Here is a 23,092-nt window from a genome sequence, read left to right on the forward strand (position 1 = left end):
TGCAACCAGAGTATTCTTTTCTAAGCAAAACATTCACACAATGCTGTTAGAAGCTATCAGAGGCAAAAAGTCTTCCTTTAGGAAATGGAAGTGTTGTCCAAATTAGAGCAAAAGGAACACATACTCTGGAAAATAAAAACAGATGCAAGCAGTCAACAAAGGATGATAAAAAAGAGCACGTTGCTAAATGCATAGTGACCAATAAATAAATAAAATAATAGCAGGAGACTGGCTAGGGAGGCAGATGAATCTTTGTATGATGACAGATTAACATCTCTTCTGGGAAAACTGGTGGGAAGTATTGTAAAATATAGAATTGCCAAGCATATGGAAGAACAAGTCTTGCTGAAGCAAAAGCGGTATGACTTCCCTGTCTCACTGACCTGTTAAGAGTTCTTTGAGAGTGTCACCAAGCACATAGATAAAGGTGATCCAACTGACATTGTGTACTTGGCTTTGAAAAAACTTTTGACAAAGTACCTCACCAAAGACTCCTAAGTAAACATAGCAGTCATGGGAAAAGAGAAGCAGTACCCTTGTGCATGAGTAATTGTTCCTCACAATGGAGGGATGTAGACAGTGGAGCCCCCATGAATTAGCATTGGGACCTGTACTTTTTCACTTGTACATAAATTAACAAGGGACAGTGGGTGAGCAGTGTGGTAGCCAAGTTTGCTGATGATACCAACTTGTTTAGGGTGGTTAAAAAAAGGGACTGTGAAAAGCTCCAAAAGCATCTCTCCAAACTGAGTGAATGGGCAGTAAAATGGGAAATACAATTTGATGTAAACAAGTGTCAAGTAATGCACTGACCAGAAGTGTAAACCTAGTGTGTGACAGCCGTTAAAAGGGATAATTCTGTGCTATGGATCACTAAGAAAAGAATTGAAAATAAAAGTGTCAATATAGTAATGCCATTATAGAAATCTATGGTGCAACCACCCTTGGAATGCTTTGTACAGTAATTGTTGCCTCACCTCAAAAAGGAAACTGTAGATCTGGAAGACGTTAACAAAAAGGCAACCCAAATGATTTGGGGATGAAGGAACCGCCCCTATGAGGAAAAGTTACAACATCTGGGGCTTCTTAGTTTAGAGGAAAGGTAAATAAGAGTAGACATGAAAGAGGAGCATACAATTATGCATTGTTGTGGAGAAAGAAGAAGAGGAGGAGAAGGAGGAGTTTGGATTTGATATCCCACTTTAGCACTACCCTAAGGAGTCTTAAAGCAGCCTTCCTCCCCCACAACAAACACTCTGTGAGGTGAGTGAGGCTGAGAGACTAGTCCAAGGTCTGAGAAAAGTGTCACCCAAGTGACTAGCCCAAGGTCACCCAGCAGCTGCATGTGGAGGAGCGGGGAATCAAACCCGGTTCACCAGATTACGAGTCCACTGCTTTTAACCACTACACCACACTGGCTCTCAGAAAGTGGATAGTTTCTCCCATAACACCAGAACCCAGGAACTTCCAGTGAAGCTGGATCTCGAAACATTCAGCACAAGTAAAACAATGGCCTAATGGCATAGTTAAGCTATGCAATTCTCTCTCACAAGATGTAGTGGTGGCCACCAATTTGGACAGTTTTAAAGGGGGATTAGACAAATTCTTGGAGGAGAAAGCGAGCAGAAGCTACTGCCCAAAACACCTTTGTTCTGCCTCTACTGTCAGAGGCAACAAACCTCTGAATACTACTAGTTGCTGGGAATAAAAAAAAAAATGGGAGAGTGCTGTGTTGCTTAGGTCCTTGTTGGCTTTCCATAGACACCTGATTGCCCATTGCAAGAACAGAATGCTGGACTAGAAGGACCATTGGCTTAATCCAGCAGGCTCTTCTTATGTTCTTAACCTTCAGAATCTGAATACTTTGAAAAGAGAAATCATTCAAAAGGGTGGAAGGCTTACATCATAGGAATTAAAAAAAAATGTTTTGAAATGTAATATCAGCAACATATCAACTTAATATCGACAGTACTAAATGCATACTGAAAGATTTTCTGAGGAGATGTATATAGGACTTCAAAAGCGTAACCCAGTTTAATAATGGGTTACTTCACTTTGTAAACCCTACTGGGAGGCATTATAAGATTGTAGTGCTTGTTCAGAAACTTCCACGAAACAGAGTGGAATGGCTATTTGTCAGGTTGAAACTCGTAAATTAAGTGGGTTAATACAAACAGATTAAAAGTGAAAATAATATTTTGAGCTAACTGTGGAAAAGTTTGAATGGACAATCAAATTAATGACAAAACTACCAGGCAATGAGGGGACGCGGGTGGCGCTGTGGGTAAAACCTCAGCGCCTAGGACTTGCCGATCGTATGGTCAGTGGTTTGAAACCCCACGGCGGGGTGAGCTCCCGTCTTTCGGTCCCAGCTCCTGCTCACCTAGCAGTTCGAAAGCACCCCTAAGTGCAAGTAGATAAATAGGTACCGCTTTATAGCGGGAAGGTAAACGGCGTTTCCGTGTGCTGTGCTGGTGCTGGCTCGCCAGAGCAGCTTCATCACGCTGGCCATGTGACCCGGAAGTGTCTCCGGACAGCGCTGGCCCCCGGCCTCTTAAGTGAGATGGGCGCACAACCCTAGAGTCGGACACGACTGGCCCGTACGGGCAGGGGTACCTTTACCTTTACCTTTTACCAGGCAATGATGACCGAAAGTTATTTTGAATAATACTGGATCAGTAATGTAATTTAGCTTTTCAATGGGACATATTTAGCTACAGAAAACCATTGTCTATATAAATGACAGCTTTCTGTTTTCTGGAAGAAATCAGTACAAGACTGGAACACGTTCAACCCTACCAAAGTGAAAATCTGCCGCCTAGCTAATGTTAGTGTAATTAAGGTACAGCATTTGAAAGGGCATGACATTTCAAACAATTTTTGTTGTATGTAAACACATGCATCTCAAAACACACTCAAATAATACTTATGCATGATTAAGAACATAAGAACAGAGCTGCTGGAACAGAGCCTATCTGGCCTAGCTTCTGGATCGCAGTGTTGACCAAATGTCTATGGAACATAAGCAGAACAGGAACACATTAGCTCTCTACTGCTCATGAACCCCAGCAACTCGTTATTATAAGTATTTATGGAAAATAAAATGCATCAGTAGAAATGTTTGCCGACCGCTACTTATTAGTCGGCTTGATTAGTCGGGCTTGGGTGGGGTCAGGTGAGGGGCAGGTGCAAAGGCTTTGGAGTCTAAATGGGCTAGGTGGGAAAACAAGCACTCCGTTTGGCACTAACACAATAGGGGTTTTTCCCCAATATAATGTTGTTATAAAGTCTGAACTCACTTGTTTCACTTCACCTTTTCTGTTGTGGTTTTCTTTATGCCCCCTTCCTCTTTTTTAAATTGCACATTTACTACAGTGGTACCTCGGGTTACAAACACCTCAGGTTACAAACACTTTGGGTTACAGATTCTGCTAACCCAGAAGTAGTACCTCGGGTTAAGAACTTTACCTCAGGATGAGAACAGAAATTGTGTGGCAGCAGGAGGCCCCATTAGCTAAAGTGGTACTTCAGGTTAAGAACGGTTCCAGGTTAAGAACGGACCTCCAGAATGAATTAAGTTTGTAACCAGAGGTACCACTGTAAATATATATACAGTGGTACCTCGGATTAAGAACTTAATTCATTCTGGAGGTCCATTCTTAACCTGCGTACCGCTTGGGAGAAGCTCCTCCCAAGGCATTCCTCGTCTGGACACCCAGGAGATGCGCACATGGTTGGGAAGTCCAAGCCTGCGTCCAAATCCAGATTCCGCTGCCCTCCTGCTGGCCCAGTGGACAATGCTGTGCCTATCCAGACGTGCAGGGCAGGCAGACCTAGGAATGAACAAAACAACATTAATAACTTCATCTCAGCACCGCATCTGAACATAACCCCTGTATGCATCAGATTTCAAGCAGCCCAGATCCTTAATCCTGTCAACGGACAGGCCCTAGTGCACAGTGGTAGTAGCTGCCCAATGCAGAAAGAATGAGGTGCAAACTCACTGGCCAGCAGGCCACACGCTGCAAGCACCTTACGCATTACTGCAGCAAATGATGCCTCTTTAGCAGGACCTATCTTCGTGAACCAGGAAGGGACCATCTCCAGGCAGGTGAAGTGACAAATATCTCTTGGCATCTTTCTCTGGACAAGGACCGGGCTTACCAGTGGCAGGCAGCTGCATCAAGGCCCAACTGGCCCATTATGGAATTTCAAATAGTGAGCCCCAGCTCAGCATCAGAAAGCTGAACGTCCTGCAAATGCAAGCCCCTGGGAGCCCTTCCCTGTGCTGACTCCAGCACTGTTTCGCCCACACGCAGTGCACCAAAAAATGCTATTGAAAACCTGTTGCAAAGAGTCTCACCTCATAAGTAGACCAGCAGACAAGTCTTAACTTGCTGTGCACCAAGAGTAAAAATGTCAAATGTGACCGGCCTCCTATCTGGCGACTTTGGTGGCTGCAACCTGGCCAAACCCACAAGAGCCTTGCGCACTACCAACTTTGCACAAGGAACTCTAGAATAAAGGGATTTACAGAAAAATGAAATGGCAGAAGACTGAATTCTGATGGACTTCACAGCACGACCCATATACTGCAGGTGAGCCAAATATTGCAACACCTGATTTGTGGGTGGCGACACTGTACTGTCGATTGTCCAATGCTGTGCTCTGAAAGCTAAAAAGTCCATCCATGCCTTCTTATAAGACCTCAATGTGGAAGGAGAAACAGAAGCTACTACTCCCTGAAGGACTAGCTGCTGCCAAGGTTCCAATGCTGAACTGGGGAATATTCCCAAAGCTTCTGGGCATCCGGAGCCAGGGATCTGAAGCGCTCCATCTGAAAACGGGATGGGGCATCAGCAATATCATTATTAGCGCCAGCAATAAAACGGGCAGAAAACACAATATTAAACCTGAGGCACCGCAGCACAAACATGTGCAATAGGGCAGAGACTCTGCTGGAGCTTGATGACTGCCTTGCCAAAACGCTCACCACGGCCTGATTATTGGACCAGAAACAGACCCTCCAGTCCTTCAACTCCATGGTCCAGTTGTGCACTGCTACAACAATGGGGAAAAACTCAATAAACGTTAAATCACGGGTAATGGCTGTACCCTGCCAGTGCTCAGGCCACCGCTGAGCGCACCAACGGCCACGGAAATAAAGCCCAAAACCCAAGGATCCAGCAGCTTCTGAATGGATCTGGAAATCAAATTGCAGATTCAAAGTATCCTGCCACAAGGACACACCATTGAACTCCCTCAGGAATTCAAGACACATCTTGAGGTCTTCTCTGACCTTACTGGGTGCACACCCGATGATGGGGTGACCACAGGCCTGCAGAGAGTCTTGTTAAGGTGCGTAAAAAGGGTGACCAGGGGCAACCACACTGCATGCAAAATTGAAATGGCCCAAGAGGGACTGAATCTGCCTCAAGGTAACCTTTTCCTTGGCAAAAATCCCATAATGATGTCACACAGGGCCACCAGTTTTCCTTCAGGCAAAGAGGAAGTTTGTGCCACAGTATCCAACTGGATTCTAAGATAAGACAACCTTCAGTTTTATCAGCCGCCAAGGGAACATCCAACTCCCTAATTAGGTTGTTAAATGCATGCAGTAATAGCAAGCATTTGTCTGAATTGGCTGCAGAACTTAGTAAAATCGAGGTAATGGGTGACGCCCCTTAAAGCTGTCTTGATACATAAGGCCCAGTCCAAAAATATACTGAAGGCTTCAAAAGCTGCACAAGATATAGAGCAGCCACTTGGTCAAAGCTGGCGTCCTTGACAGAACACAACCCAGGAGGGATAGCATCATTTACTGATGAACGCTGTGGGTAAGATAAATTGTGAATTAAGCGAAATTCCCCAGGGGCCTTTTTAGACACCACACCCAGAGGGGAAAGGTGCAAATCCGGGTAAGGAAGACACTCAAATGGCCCAGCCATCCTTCCCAATGCTAATTCCTTCCTGATCCTTTTCCTGGCTATATCAGGCATCTATCTCACTGATTTTTGATTTTCAACTTTTGTGGCCTTGGGCAGGAACACCACTGGAATACGAAAGCCCTCTGAAAATCCCAGCCACAAATATGAAGCAGCTTCCCAATCGGGGTAGATGTGCAGCCACGCCCTCAAGGCAGGAAACTTAATGGGAGTGCGAGCTAGGATCAATAAGCCATCATGTAACATCCCAGGCTGCTTGAGGAGAGGCTCCTTTCTGCTCCTGCGTAAGCTGATGAACCACAGGAGGTGGCACAGAAAGCAGTGACTGAGAGGGACCTCTAATGACCCTCTTAGAAGAGAAAGCAGGACTGGGGTTACTTTTAATAGGCATCACGATCCTTTCTTCTTGCATAGGAGTACTAATTACAATCACACAAAAGGACCTAGGCCTTGAAATGGCGCTCCCACCTCAACAAGATGGCGCTCCTGCCAAGGCAAAATGGTGCTCCTGCCAAAAACTAGTCAGGAACTAACCTATCCCTGTGACCTAAAATGGCGGCCGGAATGAAACAGGGTTTTCCCCCCACCCTTAACAAATACCCGACAAAGCTAAAACAAAAGGGGCACAATCAAGGCAAGGAGAGGGTACTCTCACTGCAATGAAACCAATAAAGGACCTAACAAGCACTAATAGAGCGACAATTACAATTGCCCAAAGTTGTGTATTAAGCACAAGGCTGCTGCTGGAGCTGGAACACCAGCCGCTGCAATGTGAGATGGCAATAAACAGGCAGCAGCAAGCTCCACAACAGGAGTGCCCGGGGGGGCTGGAGCCCCAGAGGGGCAAAGCCACACTAGAAGAAATGGAAAGGGAAGGGAAAGGGAAGGGAAGGAGTAGAGGACAACTCAAAAAGGAACAATCAAAGGCAATAATGAAAAGGGGGAATAAAAAACGGAAAGAAATCACCAAGACGATTCGTCGAAGGTAAGTCTTTTGACTGCACAAAGTGCACGCTGTTAGCTTGTTCTGAATGCATGAGCTGGAAAAGGAAGCTCTGGGTCACGTGTATGGGTATAAATAGGTCCCTCGATCCATTTGGAATGCCTCCCATTGGCCAGATTGAACCAAAAAATGAGGGACCTAACAATCGGGTGTTGTGGCTATCCAATCTCACCCACCCACAACACAGGAGGTCAGTCTCCAGGTCTCACCTCAACATGTGCCCTCTTTTAGGGAGGACACGATTTCTCTAGATACACAACACATATTCAATTAGTAAAGAAGGATTAATGGAAATTTGGAAATTTGCTTTTTTCACTCTTTGTACTGCTTGACTTTTTAAATCAACTATTCAGTCACATTAATCTTTTACTTATATCTGTTCTGCTTGATTTTTAATCAAAGCAGAAGGAAAAGAAAACTGAACCAAGCTGTATTTCAATTCCAGGAAGTCAACTTGAAATAGTTGTGCAAATTTATCTCGTTGAACATTACTAAGAAATGGGACTTGCACATTAGATGTGGCACGAAATTGCTCTACAGCATTATACCATAATCTATTTCTTTTACTGTGTTCACAATAACAGCCAGTATCTGAGAAATTGTTATGAAAATCAATCATATCCCCATACTACATTCTAATGTGTATAGCGATGTTCAAAGGGTGTATAGTTAAGTGCCAAACTGAATTTACAGTCAATTTCACTGTTATCCCCAAACATTAAAAGGAAAATGAAATGTAATGGAGGTTGTTAAAAATAATTGCCCTGGAAACTACAGAGTAAAAACATTATTTGACTTCTTTCATGTTGTCAGATAGGAGTGCTTTGCTGTTATATCTTAATTTGAATATTTCTTAATTTGTTTTGTATTTTTTTATTTCCATCCTGCTTTTCTTCCTAGGAACTCAAACACACACACACACACACACACACACACACACACACAGAATCTGTGCAATACATCAAAATAAAAGACTGTGATATGACTGTTCGGGCATGTGTTTTAATCTGGTTTTTAGTTTATTATTTTATGTTTTAAAAAGTTAACTTTTTCCACTGATAATTATATTCTATTACTCTTTTTGTAAATTGCTTTGAGGTTTTATTATAATCAAATGGTATATAAATTTTGTGAAATAAATAAATGGCCAAGCTCACAACTGCTTGCCCTTAGAGATGAGTGAATCACTTTCCCAGGCTTCAGTTAACCAAAGTGTTTCTAATCTAAAATGTCAGAAAATAGCTCAGTTATTTTCATTTCCAATCCCAATTCTAGGCCCTTTCAAAGCCTGTAGCCTTTAACCAATTGCAGCTTTCATGAATCCCCGCCTCTAATTTGCTGTGAACCCCCATGTCTCCCCCAAAGTATCCATGAGCCCTCATCCCTTCTCCAGCTCAACTATGCTTGCCTTGCTAAATACCGCTGGGATTTACTTTCAGGTATAGTGCCACTGAACACTATGATGCACTCCTGAATAGACACAGAAATAACTGCATCTTTCCCCTATTGAATAATTATTACAAACAGCTTGCTCCTATTACAGATAGGTAGCCGTGTTGGTCTGCCATGGTCAAAACAAAATAAAAAAAATTCCTTCCAGTAGCACCTTAAAGACCAACTGAGTTAGCTGCTTTAAATTAAGGCCTTTTCCTTTTGCCTACTAACACCCCTTTTGCCCTTCTTCCACATTTTGGGTTTTGTTTGCTAATTAACTTCCAGTCTCATAACGGGTTTTGATGAACTTCAAAGGCTTGATTACCTCTTTGTGCGTTTTAGTTTATCTTCCTTTTTCTTTTTTGAGTGTGCGTCATTTCTAACAGATCGATGCCTCTTCCGTCCTGAGACTTCTCTCTCAATCTGGATAGTATTCAACAAAACTCCACAAAAGATCTTAAACATGTATTTTATTGAAGTTCACAAGGCACATGGACTCACATTCCAGTAGACTGTCCTTTTGGCTCTGAATAAATGTGGTTAGGAAGCTCTTTATAATAAAGTTCTCTATGGAGTTTTTGTAAGAACAAGTAAGTTGTTCTTCCAACTTGCAAGAACTCTAAACTGAACTAGGTTGCAAAGGAGAGGAAGGTTTTCCCTGCTCTGGGCAGAGCCAATAGAAACTAAAATATTACTGTGCCTCCATATCCCAGCCTGTCTTGAGATCTGGAAAGGGAAAAGGCGCTACCTTTTCTTAAAGGGGCGACATTAATATTCCTTCTACCTAATCCTAATACACTGATTTTCTATCACTAATTAAATGAACCCTGTGAGGGCAGAACAATGTCTCTTCCTGCAGGTTTTTTTTGGACTAGGAAATAACATATGTCAGCAATAAGCCACCAGGAGCAGGATATCTTGGCTATCAGCTCTCTGCTTGTTACTTTCTATAAACAATCCAGCTTCCAAAATAAAAATAAGCAAAAATAATTTATATCTGATAGGGAGTTCCAGCTGTTTCCTTATATTTCAACTATTTGCATGTTATTACTTGCTGCTGAACTTTCTGGCAAATGTTGTGTGTTTTAGTTAGCAAATGACTTGAGGTGGAGGAAGAAAGTTAGCTGAGAAGGCATGGGAAGAAACTACAGTAAAAATTTATAATTTATTCTTTGGAGATGCTATTTTTTGTTCTTAGAAGATTCTGGGTTTTCCACTTCAACTTCTTTGGGATTCTGCAGTGTTCCAGTTTACAATGCCAGATTATTTACCATCCTCTTTAGAAACTGCTCAGTTTAGTTAAATCTTCTCATAATTTTACATACCTATGGAGTGCACTAATTTTGCATGCATGCATGTGCACAGCCACACATACACACTCAATCTACCAGTGGCACTCTAGGCATAAACATTTGCCTGTTACCCTTAAAAAGTTATGCATTTATCTTTCCACTTACTACAATCCTCTGAAGATAAATGTATACGCAGTTGCCTCTGTTAAGAAAGGGATTTCTTGGATACGTTTACAGAAGCAATCTCTATTTTAAAATCAAAACTTCACTGTATGAACCACATGCATAAAACTTCAGTGGTTCCCAAGTGCTATCTGTAAATATGGGCACTCCAATCTAATGGCAGGGTTGTATGTGCAATACGTGTTTGAATGCACATAATATTTGTTCTGCCCATACACATTTGTTAAGGATGCAAGTGTGTATGGGCAAGCAGGGGAAGTGCAGATCAGGGGGAAATCATCATTGTTATTTTACTAACAACTTTATTGGTTTTTCACTTATATTTTACAACCATCCTTTTTATACACACCAATATTCACAATAAACAATTTGATGCACTGAACATTCCAACGTTTAACATGTATTCATAAACTAAAGAGAAAATAAACTCCGCAGGAGAGTATCTAACAAATCAATAAATATTATTAAAAACAAGAATAAATAAAAAGCAGCCCATAATGATAGCAGTATTATTTCCCCAATCCTTAAAGTCATGTGTCTACTTTTGTGTATCCACAAGGACTTTCAGCATATGTTGATCAAACAGTAGTTCTCTATGGATTAAAGATGCATGGGGAAGTTTTATCATATTGCACAGGAAATGCTGCTGGTGAAAGGGGGCAGGGATGCTAGAATTTCGCTGGCATGCCAAGTCCTTCGGGACATCTGGATGTTGGCATCCATTTGTCCTGGGAGACAATGGAAGGGTATGCCTTCAGAGGTAAAGTCAACCCATTGGAGAGTTACTGTTCCTGCTGTGGCTGTAGAGACCATGGGAGATATGTTTTGTTGCAACTGGGGCAAATTAAGATGTCCCATTGTGCTGCTGCAAATGCACCATGATGTTTCTTCTCTCTTCACTCTTCCCAGCAGTCATTCCTCTTCTGGTCCCTGCTCTGGATACATGACCTGACTGTCTGTCTCCAGGCACTGTGATCATCTGCAGGAATTCACATATGGCTGGATTAATGTAGCCCAGCCTTCATGCCACGTTTTCAGACATCTTTGTAACACAGATTTAGTCTGCCAACAGGCCTGGTGCCGGAAGCCAGGTCCTTGTAGAGCATGTCCTTAGATCATCATCATCATCATTTTTAATTTGTACACCGCCTTTCTTTCTTACAATACTCAAGGCGGTTTACAAGCTGAAGAAACAAAAAAATGTACATCTTATAACAATCTAATGCAATACAAAAATGTGGTAATAAAACATAACTTTAAAATAGGCAACCTCCATCAAAAAAGTAACATTCAACAATCATTAGAATAGTATAAACTAATAATATCAACATATAAAAGTTAAACAGAAATCCACTCAACAGTTACAATAATATCTAAACTATAATCAATAAGACAACGGCAAGCCATAGTACATAAAACAATACAATACACATTGAGAAGCAGAGGGTAGAGCAAGGCAGGTGGAAAGAGGCCTTGCCTGATGGAGTCTCTCCCCTCACAGTTCTTCCTCCAGGAACAGCTCCCTTATGAGGACTCCTAGAGCCAGAGGGTGGGGCGAGGCATATCCTGCCATCTTCCTTTCTGTGGATATGGAAAGGTTGCAGGATTAAAATATACCTCTTTTAATACAGGGTGATGATAGATAACAAACAGAACAAAAACTATACAATAGGCACTTGAGAATTTTATTGGACAGATCTGAGGATTCCAAATGGTCAACATTTTTCACTTTCAAGTCCCCCTTGTAGTAGGTTAGCCAAGTTAACTGAATCAGAGATGCCTCAGGGTGAGCAGGCAGCATGTCAAGCATTAGTTATTGCTTTCGTAGTAAATGCAGAGCAGGGAGGACATGTTGCACAGGGACCAATGGATCATTGCTATACAGCTCAGCTACACATTGCTACACAGGGATTCAGCTACACAGCTGCAAATAAAATGTTTTAAATGTATTGTAAAGTGAAATATACAACTGTGACACTGGATGGTGACAGTGAGCTATGCAAAATTCAATGTGTTTTTCAAAACGTTTTTTAAAAAAGCATTTTCACATCGTTTTTTTTATATGTGTGTTGATTCCACCCAGGAATTCTATTAAAAACAAATTTAAGTTATTTTGCCGTATGTAAACGTGTTGAATATAATCAAGAATTTACAGGATATAGAAGCAAGAATGCTAAACGTGTGGGAGGACAGGGAGAGAGACATGAGAGATCAGTTGCTGAACAGGTGATAGTGGAAACTGCACTCATGAATGAGAGTACAAAGAGAGCAAGGAAAGGGAAATGAAGATGATTCCCTGCCCACCCCCATATAGCAAGAACCAAGAGAAGACTTAATTTTGTTCATGCAGTGAGGAGTCAGGTAGTTCTGAACCAAAATGGAGGTTAGGGTAGATTTTTTTTTGGGGGGGGAGGGTTAGGGTTTGCTGATAGCCAAATAAACTGGCAGATTGGCAAGTGCAGTAGTCAGAGAACACTGGCCTGGTTGTCTGAGCAATAGGAAGACACTTCCCTTCCAAACTTCTTTGAAGAAATAACACCTTAGAGGATCAATCAAGCAAAATGGAAAAAGGGGGTGGGTAGAATTGTTCAGCGCATACTGTGGAACAACCGTTTTAGCAAAGGAATACATGAATCTCATGAAAACTTTCAACGCCACTAGAGTGAAGAAGGAAGGAATAATCAGCAGTGACACAAGGAGGAAGAAGATACCTCAAGAAGGAGAACAAACATTTTGACATGCCATTGGAAGTCTCAAAGTTAGTGGGGATGACAATTAACTAAAATATACCAGTTTCTAGGGTGGCAAGAAGGCATCGGATTCCATTTTGACCCATGTTGGTTGCATGCAGTGCTGTTTCCGTTCCATTAAACTTTGGCTTCTGACAACAATTATGTTATTCATCTTGTTGTCTGCCGTGAGGGAATTTTTAATTAATTGTGCTATTAATTGGCAACATTATTATGTTATCCCACACCGCTCATGTCAATGTGAAGGCCATTCATTTCAATGCAAATGAAACACAATGAAATGGGGTGAGGAAAACACATCATCAGTTACATATCATGGACTGATTACATATTGTGGACTGACAGCAGCAGTAAATGCCAATCGTATTTGCTGGTTTGATTTCCATTATGGGCACTGGATGCATAAGCAAATGACAATTTCTGCTCCATTTTGTGTCTGAGTTATCTGATATCCCTACTGGTTTCTGCATTTTTCTAAATAACAATAATTGGATACATTCAACTATAAAAATTCTTTGTAATTTATGCTCACTTAACTTCTATGCACAGCTTACATGAAATACATTCCCCATCCAACAAAATATAAATACGAAAGTACCTGGACAGAATTTTACAGAATTGAATGTCCAAACTTCGGTGCATAGTAAGATGCTTGCGCAAATGTTGGTAATCCTTCTTCACGTGATAAAGCTGATAATCAAAGACACTAGGGAAAATATGATGTTTCAGGGACTTTGCAATCAATAGTTGGTTTTCTATCAGTTATTTAGGGAGCCATACTATTGGTTCAGAGGAAGGGGCAAGGTTTTGAAAATAGGATGGGCTTGGTATCTCAGCATTCCTATGGAGGCCTATGGTACAAAGTGGAAAATCTGTTATATAGAATACACTTGAAAATGGGAAGAAAACTGCTTTGTACTGTATGCCTTGATTCCTCTCACCTGTCCTAAACCATCAATACTTTTTTGTATTGGAAGTTAGTTCTCAGTTCTGCGTAACAATATTCAATATGCCACGCTCTGTGTGTTTGGGGATAGGATTTTGCAAATAAGGGCTTTCTCCCCCATGCTATGATAGCATTGATTGCACTTTAGCAATGTAAAAATGAATAGCAGGGTCATTTGGTATTCCAGCAAATGTTCCATTGTTAGGTTTTTTCCCTCCAGGAAATAATTCTTCTGGTCATTTTTTTTGTTTTTTGTCTGTTGCCTTCCTGTTGATGGTACAAGAACATTCATTTCATTTCACATTTCATGCAAAATAGATCCTCAGCTGTGCATGTAAACACACTATCGGCTTAGAATTTCACTTGAAGATTGTGATGTTTCTGAAGAGCAGAAACACAGGTTCGGCTTCTGTGGAAAAACAACTTCGCTTCCAGGCCTTCCTACTGCAATTTCAGTTTGTTTTACCTGTAAAAAAAGCCTGCCAATCCTAGTCAGCAAATTAGGGTGTGCCATAGCTCCATAGCAGAACACAATTTTTGCATGCAAACCCCAGCATCTCCAGGTCGGGTGTGGAAATAAACATTGGAGAACCACTGTCAGTCAGTTTAGAGAACATTAAGCTAAATTGACTAATTGTCTAGCTCAGAATAGTGTTCATATGTTCACATATAATCTATGTCTATATTCAGTATCATGTGATATCTTGACTATAATTTGCATTTCACTTAGTAAATTTTGGGACAGCACTGTGTTTCCACAATTGCCATTATTTGCCACTGTTTTATATCAATAAAGTTAGATTCAGTAGTGCAACATGACTTTTCCTATAGGGGCTTATTGCTTGAAAACCATTTCATAGCAATAAGCATCCCTTTGGGAAACATGCTGGTCATACTATGAAAAGACCTATCACATTATGAAATATGTCTACTGCAATTCTTCTAAATCATACACATTCATAATTAATTTGCCCTGCTCTTTGGGGTAAAAGATTAGTAAGTTCTGTGTGCATTCTGTGTATTTTTTGCAAACACTGCCAATAGAATGGCTTAATTTATAATAAGGGGATTTGCCATGAAGGTGGTGCTGTTCAGTGCTTGTACTGGGTTCTGTTTGACAAGGTCAGGGCAAAATGCCGTTGTGAAGTTTAGAAGTGCTGCAGTTGGGAGCAGTGGTAAAGCCAAGGTCCCCACAGTTCATTATCAACATTCCAAGTCTATCTATAGTGACCTTAGTCATTATCCATGTTGTGTAATTAATTATACTGCACTTTGACATTGTTCAGAACAAGACAGAAGAATATTCAGGCTTCTGGCCAATTGTTCCTTGGTGAATAAACCAGATGTTAGAGCCTTCTTGAGTTCCTTACCATACAGTGGATGTTCTATTATGGAGGGTTTCAACCCATTTTTGTAACCCAAAATGATCTTCTTTTTCAGTCACCCTGTGTTTCTTTTCTGTCCCCCCATTTCAATCATATACAGTCATTAATTTAGGATCACTTAATTCAATCTAACATGCACCAAACTTCATGATTAGCTCTGTCCTACACAAAATAAGATTAACCAAATTGAGTGCAGACCATCAACTATGAAGGGCACATGATATACATCCAGAAGGTTCTTGGTCCAATCCCCAGCATCTCCAGTTAAAAGAATCAGACATTGAATAATACAGATACTCTCTCTGTCAAGACTCTGGAAAACTGCAGCTAATACAGAGCTGGGGGGGGGGAATGTCTGACCTAGTAGAAAACAGCTTCTGATGTTCCTAATATGGGCTGCAAGCTGCTGGAAAATCTGCCTGTTTTTGAAGTTCCCAGAAGACAGGATATGAAGGAAGATTATCTAGTCCATCCTTCCTTAACCTGGTACCCTTTAGATGTTTTAGACTAGAACTGCCAAAGATCTTCCTGTTATCACCTGCCAAGTGCTAGATAAGCTACCCATTTTTGCTGTTCCTGGCGAATTATTTGTTTAATGCCCATCATTCACACTAAGGCCTTGGGGTGAGTTGCAGCATTAAACCACAGTACTAAAAAACAATTTAATACAACTTGCACAAGAAGATAGTACAATAAGTTTATCTAATCCAGCCTTCCCCAACCTGGTACCTTTCAATAAGCAATAAGCAATAATAAACATTAATCACACTTTGGATTGACCTCAATGGCTATGACACTGCCACTTGCCAGCCTCAGTCAGTATGGTTGTGCTAGCTGAGGATTATGAAAATTGTACAGTAGTCCAAAAACCTTGGAGGATGCCAGGTTGTGGAATGCTCATCTAGTTACTGGTATGACACCATTCATGGTTGATGGACTATGCTCAGCTTTGTAGGTTAGAAGCTGAAGAGGCTTACGTTTGTGTTTTGGCAAACATGTTAATCAAGCATGGTTGCTGCAAAGTTGAGACTTTCAAATGAGAAGTTTTACATACCGCTCACCAGTTTCACCTTTCACCAGCAGGTATTAGACGATTTCTTTGGTGGGACCAAAGCAGATCTTGAGTCCAACATTTGCCTGTAAAGATAACACAACTAAACAACTAAACAACAACAACATAGCAAATTATATAACTTGGAAATAAAATGGACATTTCTGAAGTTCCCAAACAGTGCATTCTGCAGTTTCCCTTCTTTGTTTTCAAGTTTATATAATATTAATTTAGTTGCACTCTTCGTAAAGCACTTTGTCTTGATTCTATTTTCAGTGTTTTCTTAGACTTTAGGAGAAAGCTACACATTCAGCAGCATATGAGGATAGCAGATTAGGACCAAGCATTGTAGAGATACGATACGATACAATATCTTTATTGTCATTGTCCTGTGCAGGTCAATGAAATTGAAAAGGACTGACTTTGTCTGAAGCAGGAGCTCTAGTTAGCTGTGTGTAGGTGTTGACTTGTATTACAAACAAGCCTGTTGCCATTATGAAGAAAAGTTAAATTGTAGTACATGCCTGAGAATATTTATATTTATAGAAAATATTTATAGAAAATTATTTCTATGTATCAATATGGATGACCAGATTTTCTGGAGCCAATTAGAAGAAATGCTAGACAACACTGGAACAAACAACATTCATAAAACAGAAAGAGTCTTAGCATTAAACTCTGGGACTTGCAGTTTGTTTGTTCTACTTATTCAACAGCACATATATATATATATATATATATATATATATATATATATATATGCTTTCGTAGATTTTCACGGGTACAGGAATGCAGGTTTTGGTGTCCTCGGGTGTCTTCCCGTGTAAAAGTTGGGGTGTCTAGGCGACGTTTCGACGAGGTCTCACTCGTCATCTTCAGGCTGGTGCTTTCGGCTTCTTGTTACTGGAACAGAGCAGGATCTCAGTGTTTGAGTTCCTATAAATACTGTAGAGGGGGTGTGGTGTATAGCCTCCAATGTTCTGGGCAGAGAGGAAGTTCCCAGGCTAGTGTGCCTTTTCTTCTTTTGTTCCTTAATTACTTGAGAGATATCTTGAGTGATTTCTTGAGTGATATCCTGAGTACCACTTAGGTGGGTCATTAGGTGTGGATTAGTTGTTAAAGTCTTTGTGTCTTGACCTCTTGAACTTTGTGAAGAGTTTTCCTGAGAAGATGGCTGTACTGTACTTAGTTGTGCTCTGGCTTGGCTTCGTGTATAGGGGCGAGCTGTGGTTTTGTGGCTTGTGTCAGCCAGATCTGTGTAGGGATTGCAGGGGGGTGCAGCATCCGGAGGTGCCACCATGGATTGGCTACTGGATGGTGTCTGTAATTCATCTGTGGAGAGGGTCTGGGTTTGGGTCTGGTGTGGTTGATTGGTGTTGGCGTTCTGTGTGCCTCTGGATCTGGTGTCAGTTTTTGTGGGGAGGGCTAATTTCCAGATGTCTGGCAAGCGGGATGTGTCGTAAACACAATATCAAAACAGCCTTTTGCACCAACCAAAAAATAGCCAATATCCTCAGAAACCCCAAGGATAAAATCCAGTTGGAAAACCAAGGGATCTATGAAATACCCTGCAAAGTCTGCCCAGCCACGTACATTGGACAAACAAACAGACGAATAAATGCACGTATCGCAGAACACAAGAATGCCGTCAAAAAAGAAGAAAAAACTTCCTCTCTTTTCCAACACATGAAAGAAACAGGACACGAAATTAATTTTGCAGATTCCAAATTGCTCTTTAACACGGAACATCACCACAAGAGAATAATCATGGAAGCCATCGAGATAGAGAAACACCCTCACAACATGAACAAGCGTGACGACACATCCCGCTTGCCAGACATCTGGAAATTAGCCCTCCCCACAAAAACTGACACCAGATCCAGAGGCACACAGAACGCCAACACCAATCAACCACACCAGACCCAAACCCAGACCCTCTCCACAGATGAATTACAGACACCATCCAGTAGCCAATCCATGGTGGCACCTCCGGATGCTGCACCCCCCTGCAATCCCTACACAGATCTGGCTGACACAAGCCACAAAACCACAGCTCGCCCCTATACACGAAGCCAAGCCAGAGCACAACTAAGTACAGTACAGCCATCTTCTCAGGAAAACTCTTCACAAAGTTCAAGAGGTCAAGACACAAAGACTTTAACAACTAATCCACACCTAATGACCCACCTAAGTGGTACTCAGGATATCACTCAAGAAATCACTCAAGATATCTCTCAAGTAATTAAGGAACAAAAGAAGAAAAGGCACACTAGCCTGGGAACTTCCTCTCTGCCCAGAACATTGGAGGCTATACACCACACCCCCTCTACAGTATTTATAGGAACTCAAACACTGAGATCCTGCTCTGTTCCAGTAACAAGAAGCCGAAAGCACCAGCCTGAAGATGACGAGTGAGACCTCGTCGAAACGTCGCCTAGACACCCCAACTTTTACACGGGAAGACACCCGAGGACACCAAAACCTGCATATATATATATATATATATATATTGTTTAATCATCCATGAGTGGTTTACCCAAAATATGAAATGTTCCAATAAAAATATTGAGAACATTAAACATTAAAAGCAAGTTCACCTAAAACAAAGTATCTAAATATAAGTCAATCCAGCATCTGTTAAAATCACACACACACACACAGAGAAACAAATTAAATTGCACATTAAAACTGCATGTCTGAGAAGGCTTGCCTATTTTTAAAAAAGTATTTAGAAGCTGCCAAAAACAAAACAGGGAAGGTTCCAGCTTAATATCAATGAGTAGGGAGTTCCAGAGAATCAGTGCTGCCAAAAAGAATTGATTCAGTGCGAGTGTGGGGCAAACATTTTGTAGCATGTGTAAAACAGTCAAGTCGGCATATGTGGGTTAAAGTGATTCTTTAAGTAGAGAGAATAGCCCCAAGCTATTAAGAGTTTTATATACCAATAGTAACACTTTGAATTTGACCTGGTACAAATCAGCAGCTAATGTAGATCTCTGAGCAGAGGATTAATATAATCTCCTGCACTAACTGCAGTTCCCTAACCAATGGCATGAGAAGTCCTGCATAGCTGGAGACGCAGGGAGAGATGACACATGACATGCTCACTGAATAAATCTTAGAGTTACTGGTAGAATTCCCTGTGTAAAGACAAGATAAGTCAACAGCTATCTGATGGCTGCAGGAGGGATGGGCAATGAGCACAGTGAAAATGGGATGGTAAAAACTCTGGATTGATGTGAGGCAGTACTTCAGATATGTTTTGGAATATGGGAGTAAATGAGCTGGACCTCTAATCTCCATACAGCCTAGGTAGCCAACATGGCAACCCTTCAAATGTTGTTGGACTACAACTCCTATCATCTCTGATCACTGGCCATGCAGGCTGAGGCTAATGAAGTTGGAAGTCCCAACAACATTTTGAGGACACCACATGGTGTACCTCTGCTATAGTTCCCGGACAGGGAAGAGTGTCCAAAAGACTTGTGCAAAATTGTGTATAAATTATGCAATTTATAAATATATATCAGGTTACTGGAAGCATAAGAAGCGTACAACAACAACTTAAATAAGTGGAATGATATTAACCAAGCCTCCAATTTTTCAAAGTAGACAAGACATTTTAGTGGGAGATGGGGAAATGTCTGACATTATGAGTTGCCATCAAGTCCACAGAAATTATGTCTTCCTTGGCACAGGATTCACATCTGGATATATAAAAAGTATGGGATAGACTCAAATGGGAGAACATAGATTTGCAGAGTACTGTATTTCCGCATCTCACATTTCTTCCCTATACTTGGCTCACTCAGCAATTTTTGGAACTCCTGTTTGTTGTGACTGGTGATGGCAATACAGCCAACAGAGGCAAAATTTGACAGTCTGAAGTCTCTGCGGAACATCTAATTTTGTTTTAAACACATACGGAATATCATGTTCTCCAAAAGGTTTCTAGAGCTAATTTTCTAAACATTCAATTGTTGAACCAAATGTTGCTTTCCGTTCAAGCTTTTTGGTGATTTCTTTATTATTATTATTTTTACAAATGCATACAATGAATGACTCTTAAGAATCCAATTCAGCAAAATCAACACCTTGAACTGCAAAACTAGAATAGAGCATTGATGTGACAGATTCCTCCAAACTGACCCCAGTAAGGAGGAAAAGCTCCAGCATGCTTCACTAGCTCAATGCTTCCCCCCCAAAAAAATAAGTTATTATATGCTCTGAAAAATAATTTGAGGGTGAGGTGAAGATTATGTATCACATGCAGACTATACACTTTGTATACCAGATCTACTTACATAAGAGGACTCTTTTGTCTTTAGACTACAGATCAGTCCTCATTTCTATTTTCTGCTGAGCAGCTTAAAGAGTTTTGTCAGAAGATGGGGATGCATGGTGCATAATCCTCATGAAGTGACTCCTGTAGCATTTCCAGAGCTGTTTACCCCTCGGTCATAGCATGGCTGCAAGCTCTTGACATTGCCTGCTTGCTTTAGTCCAGCCCTCTCATTTGCCCCACTGCCCTTAGGCACTCCCTAGGCAAGCGCCCTTTGTATATATGCTGAGAAGAGTGGAAGGAATTAATATGAGTTGGTTGAGCCCTATGTGGATCCTTTCATGCCTTGGCTCACAGCGAAGGATTATACCCATAGTTTTATATGCATCGTTTTAAGTACAAAAAAGCTTTAGGTATGCAATTCTAAAAGGGGGACAGATAAGTTTGCATTCAATTAATTATTTTTAAAGTAGCAGATACCAGTTCAGTTAAAATATGAGTACTGTTGTTCATTATTTTTTAGACCCCACTGGCTTTTATGTGTTATGTTGGTTTATCCATGTGTACTTAAATATATATATATGTATAATACTGTTTTCAGATGAATTTGACAGTGAGTGATAAAAGGCCAACCTGTTGCCGACCTCCTGGTACCACTAATAAATGCTGCATTGTGTTCTTTTCTGGTCACCTTTTCCATTAAACTGTGCTTTGTGAGTGCTATGGTTGTAGGTACACTCTGCTTACCGATGTGCAAATATGTTCTCTTGAGTACAGCAGATCTTATTTTAAATAAACAGCAATTGAGTTGCCTCTTGCCAGTGTCTTTAATGTGGCAAACAGAGGGACGTTTTATCTGATTAAACTGAGCAAAAAAAAAGAAAGAAAAGAAAAGAATACACAATTCCAAAGAAAAAAGTTAGCATCCAGTGCTACTGTGTGTCCCACAGGTTCTTCTTCTTCCACTTTGACCCAAACTGCCTGCACTGGTGAGTTAGAGGAGGATATTGCGGCAACTGCTGGTGATATTACGGTTGCTAGCACATCTGATGATGTTACTGTATCCAGTGTTACTACTGTCACCAGCCCTAGAGTTTCCGAAGAGCAGCGAGTCCAAGCTGTGAATCTCAGAAAATCCGATCTGGAACTCACCACTTCCAAGGAGTCGCTCTCCCTTCAACCAGCAATTACCCAAAGTACAAGAAGACGACCAAGAAATGCTGAGCAGATAGAAAGACCTAAAGAGCTTGCAGTTGTTACACATAGAGGTATTGGATGTTATTTTTCTTGTGCCCATTTAGTTTACAGCCATAGATGTGTTGCCTACACTAATTCTCCCCCACTCCTGTCCCCCGATTCCCTAAATGAAAGGGTAGGAAAGGGTAGGTTATGAGATAAAAATTGGAAGTGATGAGATCAGCATTTGGGGTCTAGGAAGTAGAGTACTAAATGCTACTGGGACTCTGGATCTGTCTCTAGAAATCCAGGTGTCCTTCTAAAAAGTAGGAGAGATGCTCATATTGGAGGAAGACAGCTTCCACATCAAGGCCACAGAAAATTAGCTTATTGTACAGATAAGCCACTGCCACAAAGTGGATGCCATATGACAGCCATATTGGGGGAACTGACTCTGTTCAAGCAAATAGGGTCGATTTCAAATTATATAACACTTTTGTAAATTTGGCAGAGTAAGAGAGATACTGAAATATAAATGGCAATAACATAGTGATGTTCAGTTTGTCAGTTTTAACTTGCCCCGTTATGCTCCTTAATGAAGAAAGCAAAGAACAGACCATTAATTAATACAGCCTCAGAACTGAACATCTTCAGAAAATGCTTCCTTATTCTTAAGATTATTTCAAGAATCACAATATTAAAAATACTATGGAAGTGCAGCACCATTTAAGTTAAATATGCATTACTTAATATATAAAATAACAAAGGTAAAATATTTAATTTTTAACTAAAGGAAATGGTACAGCCTGATCTAAAAATAGGTTTTATGGGAATGGTCCCATAATTTGAAATCTTTTGTACGTATTTTTACCTTGTTTTTCAAAATAAAGAAAGTAAAAATGCAACAATTGAGGAACATTCTAAAAGAACAGTTTACAAGCAGCATGAAGTCATTAGCAGAGATATAAACAGGTCAAATTAAAAGTCCTGAGAAATTTAAAACAAAAACCATTTGGCAGGCGCTGAAATTGAACCCAACACGCTTTCCTGGGAAATACATACTATAGTCATGGCACTACTACTGAGAAGTCCCTTTCCCCAGTAGAATAATGCATATTTGAATGGGTTGGATCCCAAGTTAAACATGGGTAATGGAAGTTGACTTTGCCACTCTCTTTTCCCTACAACAGCCCCTCCTAGCCAACCAAAAATGCTCACTGGGTTCAGGGCACCCTGCTGGATGGGGTGGGCTGTGGACCAGACGGCATATAGGGAAAGGGGATGGCCCCAAATCATGCAGATGCACTTTCCACTAGTAGAATTCCAACTTGTAGAAGTTGCCTTTGCCTGATTCTTGGGGGAACTCCATTCTTCCAGTTGCACAAACCACAAATGGGCCTCAGCCCTCTTGAATAACAGTTTGGAGTCTGGAGGTCTGCCATGGGACTTAGTAGCAGGCAAATCAGCTTCCTTCAACCCCATTACTCATGCTTAACTCTGGATCCAACTCTATCAAAGTGGGATGGGTATGTATGTATGTATGTATGTATGTATGTATATATGTAATAATCCCAAATATGGTAAATAGTGTAGTATTCAAGGACCAGATAGAGAACAGTTCTAGAGGATAGAGTTCTTCAATAGC

General features: G+C 40.9%; 1 protein-coding gene across 5 annotated transcripts in view; it reads left to right on the forward strand.

The window, feature by feature from the left end:
• The window catches only part of CSMD3 (CUB and Sushi multiple domains 3), a 574,504-nt gene that overhangs the window by 246,651 nt on the left and 304,761 nt on the right, over positions 1-23,092 (forward strand). For 3 of the 5 annotated variants that reach the window (XM_081873886.1, XM_081873887.1, XM_081873890.1), the window contains exon 7: positions 21,222-21,539. The exons of the other annotated variants lie outside the window; for them this stretch is intronic. In XM_081873886.1, the coding sequence (XP_081730012.1) occupies positions 21,222-21,539 (318 nt within the window). The remainder of the gene's footprint in view (positions 1-21,221; positions 21,540-23,092) is intronic. 5 annotated transcript variants of the gene reach the window in all.

Source organism: Podarcis erhardii (genome assembly GCF_964252035.2).
Source record: "Podarcis erhardii genome assembly, chromosome: 8".
NCBI classification, from domain to species: domain Eukaryota; kingdom Metazoa; phylum Chordata; class Lepidosauria; order Squamata; family Lacertidae; genus Podarcis; species Podarcis erhardii.